Genomic DNA, 12,609 nt, shown 5'->3' on the forward strand with positions numbered 1-12,609 from the left:
TTTCGCAGTGTTCTTTGTATTCTACTTTTATATTTCATCATCTTTTTGCTTTTTTTTTTTCTCTTTGAACAAAAGCTGAATTTAATCAGGGGAGGGTTTGTAGAATAGAATAGAGAGGGAGTTTTGTGGTGGGCTCAAGGACTTCTGCCTGGTGTTGCTACTGAAGGGAACCTTTTCCTCTGCGGCTAGATCAAGGCCAGCAAGGTCGGAGAGGGAAGGCACTGCTTTGTTTCTCTGTAGAGAGGGTCTTTGGGGGGCTGACAGGCTTTAAAGACCTTTGAAAAGCAGCTTGCTATTTTTCATCGCATAAAAACAATATCATTGCACAGTCAGGAGGTGTTGTGAGGTCATCAAAGAGACAAGGAAAGAGACATGGATCTCTGTTGGGCTGCTTCTGTACAATGCCATAAGAAGTATTAGTCCTGATCATTTCAAGCAGGATCAAGTGACCCTGTATGAAATTATGTGTTTGCTCAGACGTACCACATGCTGAAGTGGAAAGTCAATGTAACATATTCTTTTTACTTTGTTTGCATCCAAACAAACATTACTTTAGAACGGAGTTGTGATCCAACTTTTTGAATTAAAAAACTGCAGTGAATATATTTAAACAAGGACTGTGTCGAAATGCAAAATATGTTTTGATGATTTTTAATTGAACATAAAAACTTCTTAAAACAATGTTTGTGGTCAGAAAAGAATAAAGCAATACTATAACAACTTTTCATGATCCAATGGATAAAATCAAGTCTTGCCTTACTAGTATTTAGGTTTTGGAAATTAATCACATTACAAAAGTTATGAATGCTCTTTCATTTTGTATTGAGTGTAATGCAGATTTGTCCTTCATAAGACTCAAACGCTTAACTGTGCTTTGTACTGTATTCCTCCAGGTGGGGTTCTTCGGTTATGTGAGCTTCACAGATAACATTGCTGGGAACGTACTGATGAACTTTCCATCTAACCTGGTAACGGAAATGATCCGTGTGGGCTTCATGATGTCTGTGGCTGTGGGCTTTCCCATGATGATCTTGCCCTGCAGACAAGCTATCAACACCATGCTATTCGAGCAGCAGGTAATAGTTTTACAAAGACGGAGGGTTTCAAACTTTTTGGTGCCATGGACCCCCAAATACAGGGGTCCCTTGAGACCGACCCCCTTCTTAAAATATATACATAGCAATATATTTTCATGCATAAAAATCAATTTATACTGTAATATATTATGAATACAGTATTTCAAATATTATATTGTAGTATTATTATTATTACTATTATTATTTTAGTTATTTGTATATATATTTTAATGTTTTTACATGATTTATCTCACTAAACTTACACTAAACCTCCTTGTTGGTTCCCTTTGGGTTCCTGGACTTCAGTATGATGACTGCTTTTCTAACCCTAGCACTTCTGTTTTTATCGCATTCACCATGTACTTTTGATAACCTGAAAAGTGTAGTGTTGGATTGACCTATTTTAAAGCAGAATTGAGACAGGACTGTCAGAAGTCCCTGTGATGTGTATTGTGTTGAGTTGGAACTGGTTGTACATATCAGCAACAACATCCTATTTCGTCCACCAAATTAATACCCATTTTTAAACCTAGCAAAATTCTTGGCCTATTTTTAAAATCACTTACTTGGCACCATCTGGACATTTTCTGGACAAACTCAGGTGTCTCCTCCTTCCTGATGCACATAAACTGCACCAGCTGCAGAAGTATTTTGCTAAATTTAATGGACTCAATAAAGACTTCATTGAGCCTAACAGATTTACACAGGGCTGATGTCAGACCCCAAGTCTGGTCTCAGTCAGCATGCATTTGCCTGCTCTGTGCCTCAGTATGCATCCCTTGAGATCCAAAGTCTCCTTGCACCTCTTAGACACCAGTGATCCAGCTTCCACGGACAGCAGACTGCTGGGGCATGGAGAGATTCAGAAGGAAATAACAGGGGCTGGATTGATGAGAACAGGTCCAGATCTCCTCCATAAACCAGCCAAGACATTGGCTCGCTGTCTCACCGCCGCTGCCACGCTGAATCAGCTCAAATCACGGCTGGATTCGCGGTCGGCTGAAGGGTTTTATGCTGTCGTTAAATCTGGCATTTTGACAACAGAGCGGAGGGGGGTTTATGAAGCTTGCATGCCAAACCCAATATCCGTACATGCATTTCACTTGTTCAGCCATAACAGAGGCTTGGAGAACTACATGTGTGCTTGGAATCTAGTAACAGGTTTGTAGAAGTGTTCTGTTTGTCTCTGTTTTTCAGCAAAAGGATGGCACCTTCGCCGCAGGTGGGTATATGCCACCACTTCGCTTCAAGAGTATCACGCTCTGCATCGTTTTTGGCACCATGTTGGGCGGCATCCTCATTCCTAATGGTAAGTCTCTTTGTGTGTGCGTCTAAGTTTTACTCTCCCTAATACCCCCATGACGTCACACCCCACTTCATCTCCCCTTTTAAAATATCTCTCCGTCAATCACTCCTTATCCGTCCTCTCTATACCGTCCATTCATTATCAGTGGAACAGGATGATAAAGATGTGTGTTTTAGGCAGTGGTGGGGTGGGCCATGTTTTATTCATTCTTCATGGAGATTGGCTGTCGCTGGCTTGGGCTCCATTTGGCTCAGCGGGCCCAATTAGACTAATAGAGTGGCGAAGGTGAGTCTCGCAGAGACGACTGAATGGGGGAAAGGCATAGCTCTGTCCTCCATGACGGCTTCTCTGGCCACCGGCGTGTCCTCACGGCCACAAATCCAACCATAGGGAAGCAGACACTGCAGGGCATAAATTTGAGTAAAACAATATGGCTGCTCTCAGAATGAAAAACACCCCCTGGGCCCACTGCCCAGCCTTGCAACACAAGGGCAGCGTGGAGGAAGGATGGTAGGAGGCAGATAGAAGGATGAGGGGGGAGCGTGTGATGGAGCGGTCTGGGGAGAAAGACTGATGGAGAATGGATGTGGCGATTCAGGAGATGAGATGGTGTAGATTGCCTGTGTCATTTTTTTCCCGTTTAAACGGCCTCCCCATGTTGGGTCTGTGTATAGTGCAGGTTGGAATAGATTTGTACACTTATTTGCGGTTTATTTTGGTTTATATCTTAGAGCAATTAGCCACCTTAGGTTGCGCGTTACAGTGATTGTTAAAATAGTGTTATATGACTGACAGTGAGTGTCAAGGGCAGTAAGTTTACATATTAGTAAAAACAAATCAGATAATATCGCCCCTTCATGTTATTAAGTTAGTTCAGAAAATGTTTCTTGAGCACCAGTAGAATATTGGTCAGAATATCAGAATGATTTCTGAAGGATCATGTGACACTGAAAACTGATAGAAATTCAGATTTGCCATCACAAGAGTGAATGTCATATTTGGCTGTTAGTTAGGCCACGACTAATGGATAGAGAGTTGGACTTATAACCTGAAGGTCGTGGGTTCGAGTCTCGGGTCCGGCAGGGATTGTAGATGGGGAGAGTGAATAACCTCCACCCTCAATACCACGACTGAGGTGAGACCCTTGAGCAAGGCACCAAACCCCCAATTGCTCGCTGGGCGCCGCAGCATAAATGGCTGCCCACTGCTCTGGGTGTATGTTCACTACTGTGTGTACACTTGGGTGGGTTAAATGCAGAGCACAAATTCCGAGTATGGGCCACCATACTTGGCCACACACCACTTCCCTTCCCTTCCCTTAAAGATTAAAAATATATTGAAATATAAAATTGAAATATATTAAATAGAAAAGAGATATTTTAAATAGTAAAAAATATCTCACGTTGTTACAGCTTTACTGTATTTTTGATTAAATAAATACTGCCTAGGTGAGCATAAAATACTTTTTTCAAAAACATTTTTAAAAATCTGAAACATTTAGAAAAAAATTTTTTATCATGAAAAATATTTTTCAAAAGTTGTTTATAATTGCTTAATAATTACACCACCAGACATTTTACAAAGCATTTGGAAACTTTCAAATTATGAGCGACGAACTATGAGTACAATTAGAAATCTGATAGCATTAATGGGCAATGAATAATTACAGTTCAATATGCTTACAAAATACTTTGTAATTTGGAAAATACTTACACAAATCTATTCTTCCAAGTAATCTAGTCCATCAGCCTTACGTTTGTTTTGGTTTTGTAACGTAGCAACTTAATACAGTAATATAGAATTCAACTGTGTATGGGCTATTTTATAGCTTCAATCATATTTTATACCTGGATCTATTGGTTGCATACTATGAATTTTTTAGATGCTTAATTAGTGGTGTATGCTAAGGTGAGTCTCACTGCTACTATTGTTTATAATTAGGGTTAGGAATTTGTTAAGTCAAGTACATTTGAAATTAGTAAACTTTGACGTATAACTAATATTACCTCAAATTTTTATTCATCATATTTAGAGACCAGGAGACCACTACAATCATTTAGCAATGCCCTAGTAACCACTAATCAACAGCCTCAAGACCTTAATTTCATGTAGTTCATTTATTTTTTTTGTAAAAATCTTTGGTTACAGAATGGATCTATAAATTAAATGTGTTTTTGTGCCATAGTGGAGACTATCCTGGGTCTGACTGGAGCCACCATGGGCAGTCTAATCTGCTTCATCTGCCCAGCTCTCATCTACAAGAAGATCATGAAGAACGCCTGGACTGCACAGGTACAGCACATTCGACAGTCAATGTTTTACTCACCTGATGTATCTATATAAATAAAACTTAAACTGGGATAATATTTAACAATATAAATTTTTATTGTTTTTCATTTAAATGCAGCCTTGGTAAACATAAAAAATTGACCCCAAAGTTTTGAATGGAAGTGTAGCTCATTAAAGCAAAAAGGGCAAAGAATCTAAAGAGAGCGCATAAATTTTGTCTGTTTGAAATCTGATGTGATCTGAAAGAAGAAGAATGCACTGGAATTGTGTGTTAGGGAGAAGAGGCAGCTGCTCCTCTCTCTCTTTGTAATGGAGTTTGTCCTTAATTTTGATATCCTGCGAGTGCACTGACTTGCTGTGTGGAGTCATTCCCACAGTCTGTGCTGGCACTGTGCCTCGGGCTGTGCCCCCTCCGTCTCCTGCCCAAATTACAGATGCCTTTACTCTTTCACAATAGAGTGAAAACAACTGAGGTCTCATCTTAGATGATGTGTAACCACAATTCTGATGTCTTCCTCACCTCTTTTACATCGTGTGGTTTGGGAGCAGCCAACATACTGATGTTCATTGTTCTTTAGTGCCAACCATGCCACACTTCCATGCCCATGAGTCTCTGCCCACAGGGTTACTTCCCAAACACTGGAGTCCACCCAAATGGGTGGCGGTCCTGATATTGGGGCAGAGACCATTCCAAAAGAGCTTGTTGTCATAACGAGCACAGCAGATGTTTGTGTTGGCATGAGCGGATGATGCCACTCTGCCTTGTCTCATGCCAAGCAGCCTGACATGTCCAGGTCCACCGCTGCACAAAGAATACCCACAGATCAGGGCAGTGGAACTGGGAGGGACCTGCTTTAATAGATTTCATTAACGTTTGATGCACCATTAATGTGACTGTAGGACATTATTGTAGATTGGATGCCAGCAACACCCTTGCCAGCTTTGTATATTGAATTTTAAACCACTAAAATTAAATGTGCACTGATTCTATTGGAATTTAAACAGTTTTATTAGGCATGGGGGAAAATTGATTCTATCGTTTATCAATTTGAATCAAATCACGGATTGGTTTTTCAAACAAAAAGACGAAAGTCAACTGCGAGCGTAGCATAACACCGGGACAGTTTAGAGAGCGCACACTTCACTGCGTGAGGAGGAAAAACAAATACACCCTTCCTCATTTTCAGTTTGGGGAAATGTTTTTCTCTTTTTCTTTGTTTGTTATAATGTAAATGCAATGTAATGTAAGCTATTTATTACCATTTTTATTACTTTCATTTCATTTACCAGTTTAATCTTTTCAAAGGTTTTTATTGTAGCATGAGGATATTTTGTTTTTGTACTATTTGACTAGTTTTACTATTTGTCAAATTGTTTTCTTTAAAACACATTCAACTGTTATAGAATCAAATATATGCATGTATCAAATTGAAACTTGAGTTCTTGGGGTCAGGAATGTCCATTTTGAATCCAATGTGTGATTTCAAACAATTCCCACCTCTAGTTTTTAGTGTCAATAGCAAGTAACAAGATATTTCAAAGGAGAAATCTTTTCAAAATTTAGGATGTACCTCTTAAAAGTGCAATGCTTGAAAATATTATTTTTGTAATTATCATTGTCATTTTGAAATAGTCAGGGGTTTAATTGATGGACTAACTATTGGATACCATTGAGTGTACACATCATATTCAAGTTAGTTTTCAAAGTTAAAAGTATTTTTTTAAAGTCATGATCATTATTGTTTTTAAATGTAATTAATTTAGATGTCATTTAATCTGCTAAACATGGTCTTATTAATATAAAAAGGTCAAATTATCGGTTTATGTATGTAATATTTAACAGATGGTTATATATTTAACTTGCTGACACTGTGATATCATTTCCAGCTTTTTTTCATATAGCAACATGTGCATGAGACATTTGTTGTTCATTATATAATTGTTGCATCACTTTTATGTATTTGATGTTATTTGATGTTCCACAAAAATATCAAAATTAATTTTAATGCAGAAATTGATCAAATATTCTTCAAAGATGTGGTGCATTTAAGTCTTTGTCTGGATAAATTGCATTTTTTATTATGTTTATGCATGTAGTTAATATAGCCACACCTGCATCACACCATTGATATGTAACTGAAATATGTTAGAGGACCATATATGCTAACTTTCTTTTCTCTCTTCATGTCTTTTTTTAAAGCTGGTTCTGTGGGTCGGTCTCGGCATCCTGCTCATCAGTACCTTCACCACGCTGTCCATTTCCTCCAATGAGCCACAGAAATTAAACCCCCCTCCGGATGTCCCTGCAAAAACTGAGGACAAGCCTCCTATCCTTGTCGCGCCTGAGTTGCCTAAAGGGCCAGGTACGTCTATACTTTATATTGATGAAGAGAAAGTTATCAGTTGACAAATGACACAAAATAGAAAAGGAAGTTATAATGAGAAAAAGAAAAAGAACAGTTGAAGGAGCACAAATGATGAGCTCCAGTAGCAGGCCTCTCTTTGAATCAGTGACCTGAATGACGCCCTTCAAACCTGAGCGCTCGCTGTCCCAGAGCAGCAGTGAAACGGCCGGTGGCGATTTCCCGTTATGGCTCCGGTCAGGGGAGGGAGATGGGAGGGCGTCCAAGTCTAGGAGAGGGCAGAAACAACAGTGTTTCCTCCAACACGGGCCGATACGGGACAGAGGCTCATAAAAAGGCAGATACCAGGAGTGTCCCAACAACTTCATCCACCATTACCTCTCCTTTTCTGTTCTGCCACTCCTCCTTCCTCTCCCTCTCACTCCCTCCTGCTGACTGACACTGGCATTTATCATTGAGCGGACACCCACTTCCACACCTGTTTCCTGTTTACGACGTGCTGGTGAGGGCAGCTGTGTTAAAACGCGGGGCTTAGTGAGCGAGTGAGTGGAACATGGGGCCCACGGGCAAGTAGAGGTGTGCGTTTGCAGCTGTATGCACATGCACGCTTTGTTTTTCAGGATTGTAGGGAAGTGCACCCCACCCCCTTTACTGTACGCTCTTTGTTTCTTTTCAACTCCCATAGATAATGTTTATCAAAACTGCTGTCCTTTCATATGTAATGTGTAACTCCTTGCTGCGTATGCATATATGCTGTCGTGCAGTAGATTATCTGTTATGGTAGTACACTACAGGCTCAGGTTAAAGGAAGGTGTGGATATTGTAAATATTCAAAGGCTGTTTTGCACAGGACGAGCGGCAAGGTTATATGGAAAGCACTGAGCATCTATCTCGTATGTACCTTTATTAGAAATCTCCTCTACTGTTCAGCTCTTGTCTTGTTGGTCTTTCATGCTCTGCTGCCCTCTACTGGTGTTTGTGTGGCACTCTCAGTGGGATGTTTAGGACTGCTGCAGCAGAAAAGACATGCACATATGGCTTGGATTGAAATGAATATTGTATAACCATAGCTGGTTCAAGAGACTAGTTCATTAGTTTGAGACTCCTATTTAAAAAAAAAAAAAGCCCTCTGAAAATGTATAAATAAAAATTGACCCTATTTGCTTTTTTAATTCACATTCCTGGTCTTAATTTGAAATGTTATTCCAAAAGATTTTTTTTTTTCTTCATTGTAGTTTGTTGAAAAGTATTAACTTTTTTCGGTCTCTGAAACAACTTTACTTTTTGAATGATGTCACCAAACCCTTTATTATTTAATTTGTCAACTCTAACAACCCGTCATATACAGTAGCATTCAGAAATTTAGGGTCCAGGAGATGTTGTAATGTTTTTTAAATTAGTCTCCTTTTCCTGTCAACTTTTCTATTTTAATATATTTTAAAATGTGATTTATTCCTGTGAATGCAAAGCTGAATTTTCAATATTCATTACTCCAAGATGCTGATTTGATTCTCAAGAAACATTTCTTATAAATATTAATGTTGAAAACAATTGTGATGCTTAATATTTTTGTGGAAACAGTGATCCTTTTTTCAGTATTCTTTGATAAAAAGGAACAGTATTTATTTAAAATAGACATCTTTTGTTATACAATAAGTCTTTACTGTAACTTTTGATTAATATAATATATCCTTGCTGAATAAAATTATTAATTTATTTAAAAAATAAATCTTACTGACCTCAATCTTTTGAATGATAGTATATACTCATACAGTCATAGGTTTGGACACAATTGACTGAATTTGTATTTCTTCTCAAAAACCTTTAATTTTAAGACTTTATTTATTTATTTGAAATTGACAAGTTGGACTGTATAACAAAAATTTGATGGTTAAAATTCTGCTTTACGTTTTTTTTTCTTGCTTGAAAATAAATGTCAGATTATTAAACAAAAATAGCTTGTGTATGCAGTTTCATGTTGGCTTAAAATTTTATCTTTACACTGCTTGCAAACACCTATGCAGTGTTTTTAACATAATTTAGCTTTATTCTAGTTTGTCTGGGGCAGTCGTGGCCTAATGGATAGAGAGTTGGACTTGTAACCCGAAGGTCGTGGGTTCGAGTCTTAGGTCCGGGAGGGATTGTAGGTGGGGGGAGTGAATAACCAACACTGGCTGCCCACTGCTCCGGGTGTATGTTCACTACTGTGTGTACACTTGGATGGGTTAAATGCAGAGCACATATTCCGAGTATGGGTCACCATGCTTGGCCACACACCACTTCCCTTTCCTTTTCCTTTCCCCTGTACCCAAAGTAGGTCTTCATCAAAGTAACTAGAGTTACACTGCAAATTACGTCTAACAAGCCTCAGGCAAAAACTAATTAAAGAACAAAAAAAAAAATGAAATTGAGACTTCCATTAAAGAGCCACATGAAGCCTGAGAGCCATGGGTGTGGGATAAATTTGACGCCTTTCACCCCACACAGAAACTTGACATTATTTTTTTGTACACTGTGACATGTCTAATCTGTCTGTTTGTAGTGCAAGAGAATAGACTGGAACCTGATCCAGGAGAGAAGCCAGATAGGCCACCAATTGAGGTTGATCAGCCAGTAGAGAAGGCAGCAGAAGATCCCCCTCAAATTAAAGTACCTGTGGAAGTGGCTGAACGAAAGGATAAGGAGGAAAAGGTTCAGCTGGACCGCCCTGAAGCAGGTAATGCATTAATTTAGCTGTGTAATTAAGATGGTTTTGTGACATATGAGAACCTGTGTGCAGTTACAGTGAACTGGCATTTCTTCTACAGGTTTTGCGGTCCCAGAAGGGGAAGCCCATCGCCATGAGCCGCCCATCCCTCATGACAGAGTTCAGATAGATGAAATCAAAAACCAGGAGGAACTGGAGGACGAAAAGAAACAACCTATAGTTGTGGAGGAAGAAAAGAAACTACCTGCCCGAGAGGAGGAGGAGCTTCTTGCTGAGCAGGGGGCGGGGCAAGCACAAGAGGTAGAAGCTGTAAAAGAGGAGGAGTCAAAAGAAAAAGATGCGGTGAAAAGGGATGTCGATCAGGACCAGCATGCAGTTAATGAAGTGTTGGACAAGGCAAAAAATCCAGAGGATCTGAAGAACGTCGAGCCCTTGGTGGTCCATAAAGAACCAGACAACCTGCCTGAAGTGAAAGAACAGCATGATGAGAATGAAGTGCCCCGAGAGAAGAAGCCAGAGGAGATGGACAAAGCCCCTGAACCTCAGGGTGAGAAATGTGAGTGAACACATTAGCATCTGCTTAGCAACTCTCTGGCAACCACTCAGATGTTCAGAAAATGTAAACATCTAGTTTCTGTTTAGCGTACATGACTGATAGACTCTAAATGGCTTGTAAACAACGTATTTGACCTTTTGTTTTTATTAATATTCTGTTGATATGACATGGCACATCATAAGGTCCAAGCATATGACCTTTTCCACTCTGTAATGATTTGTTCACTCATCGACTGCTTCCTGCAGCGAAGGAGAAGTTTCTGGTGCAGGAGCACAAGGAACAGAAGGTTCCAGATGCAAAGGATGTAGGGGCAGACAAGGATGGAGATGGGGACAAGATGGAAGGTGAGTGCTTTATCCATCAGAATATTGACAGAACATTGTCCAGAATCGATAGGAAATGTGGTTTGAAATAATATAACATTTTCTATTCAGTCAAATGTTTGAGCTCACAGGTGCAATCTTTGCTTCTCTTTGCATGGTTCTGTTCTACTTCAGTCCTGGATGATTTTGAACTGGCTTTATTTTTAATTTTTCAGTTTTTCATTTTGATTTTAGTTTTAAGTTAAACCTTTTTATTTTATTTTTGTTACAGTTTTATTTAATCTTAAACTTTAGTTAAGTGCCAAGGCAACATTCCTAATTTTCATTAAGTTTTTTTTTTTTAACTAATATTGATATTTTGTTTGATTGCAGCTTTATTTCAATTGCAGATTATTTATTTAATATTAATAGTATTTATTTAATACTTTAACAACACTAGTAATCAAGCAATGCAATGTAATTCTTACACTTAAAAATATAGTTATTGATATGTAAAACCTACTTAGTGCAAAGTTTATATGTTGCCCACTAGACAGTATCTTTATGAATCAGTGTCCTGCCATAACTTTATTATATTGTTACTTTCAGCATGATTAGAACATAATATTTACCAATTAGCATCAGATCTGTTTTGCAATAATACATATCCTACACTTTTTTTAAAACTCAAAAGTGTCTTTTGCACTGTACAACTTGCTATTTCTCTTTTCCAAATGCTCGTTTTACTTTCTCTCAGCAAACTGGCCAACATCTGAAATGTCACATTGCATTGCTGCACTCAGATATACTGCAAAGATGCACCAAATCTTAAATCTCTGTCTCTTTCACGTGGCTTGTTTTTTTTACTAAGGCACTTTGCCCTCTTTCTGCTGTCTTTTTCTCTTTTGTTTCTCGATTTCTTATCTTCCTCCACCATTCTGTTGTGCCACGGACTCCTGCCTCCTACAGTGATTAAAAAGATTGTTGCAGGTACGAGATGATGTGTCTTATGTCTGCTGTTCTCACTCCACTCAGTCTGTCTTCTTTGCTGTTATTTTTAACTGTCATCCTCTCACGCTTCAACCCATATAGCTGTTAATAACCAATAGTCTGTTACCTGTGTTGATACATTGACCATTATTGTAGTTTACAGATGTGTGTACTATACTATAGCTCTGAAAACATAACTGAACTGCCATCTGGTATTAATTGGGATCCCTAGTCTTTCTCTTGTTTGATGAAAGTGATTTCTTTGGTAGAATTCCATATTGATGTTGTTAGGGTTCCATATTGACTAGGAACTACATGGCAATGCCCTGCATAGAAAGTGCATAGAAACACTGTAGAAACCACTCTAGAAACTGAGCAATCCACTATAGATTACACAGAACAACATAGCAATCCTCTAGTAGATGTGTAGCGATGCCTTACTAACTGCGTAGAAACTTCCTAAACCACCTAAAAAACTTAACAGTGCTCTGGAAACGTACATAACATAGCTTAACAAATAGTGGAAAGTTATCAGGCCAAATGCAACATAATGGTTGTATGGATGGACAGGCACCACTAACATTTTCTCCAGATGAACTAAAAATCAATTTTTTGACTTATGCTCCTTAATTTGATAAACAGTCAGATTGACAAGTATGCTTGAGCACAGTTAATTACACTTTCATAAGCGTACTACAATATATTCATTCTAACTTCTCTTTTACCTTTCTGCTTGGCTGATCCTCAGAGGGTCAGTTGGACCACGCTGTGCTGCTCCAGGTAATTAAAGAGCAGCAGAAACAGCAGAAAAGGCTTCTGGACCAACAGGAAAAACTCCTAGCTGTTATTGAGGAGCAACACAAGGAGATTCACCAAATTAAGGAGGGAGAAGAAGAACCAAAGGCAGTCGAACAGCAGAAAAGACTTGTGGACCATGAGGAAAAACACTTGGATGTGAATGAGGAGGTCCATCAAGTAAAGGAAGGAGAAGCTGAGCCAAAGGCAGCAGCAGGTGAGTCT

General features: G+C 38.8%; 1 protein-coding gene across 5 annotated transcripts in view; it reads left to right on the forward strand.

Annotated features, from left to right (window-relative positions):
• Positions 1 to 12,609, forward strand: part of LOC306857950 (putative sodium-coupled neutral amino acid transporter 10) — a 30,112-nt gene that overhangs the window by 14,209 nt on the left and 3,294 nt on the right. For all 5 annotated transcript variants that reach the window (XM_079398248.1, XM_079398247.1, XM_079398251.1 and 2 more), the window contains 8 exons: positions 894 to 1,076; positions 2,274 to 2,385; positions 4,568 to 4,674; positions 6,872 to 7,034; positions 9,577 to 9,750; positions 9,842 to 10,297; positions 10,543 to 10,641; positions 12,338 to 12,601. In XM_079398248.1, the coding sequence (XP_079254374.1) occupies positions 894 to 1,076; positions 2,274 to 2,385; positions 4,568 to 4,674; positions 6,872 to 7,034; positions 9,577 to 9,750; positions 9,842 to 10,297; positions 10,543 to 10,641; positions 12,338 to 12,601 (1,558 nt within the window). The remainder of the gene's footprint in view (positions 1 to 893; positions 1,077 to 2,273; positions 2,386 to 4,567; positions 4,675 to 6,871; positions 7,035 to 9,576; positions 9,751 to 9,841; positions 10,298 to 10,542; positions 10,642 to 12,337; positions 12,602 to 12,609) is intronic.

The sequence above is a fragment of the Barbus barbus genome (genome assembly GCF_936440315.1).
Source record: "Barbus barbus genome assembly, chromosome: 38".
NCBI classification, from domain to species: Eukaryota; Metazoa; Chordata; class Actinopteri; order Cypriniformes; family Cyprinidae; genus Barbus; species Barbus barbus.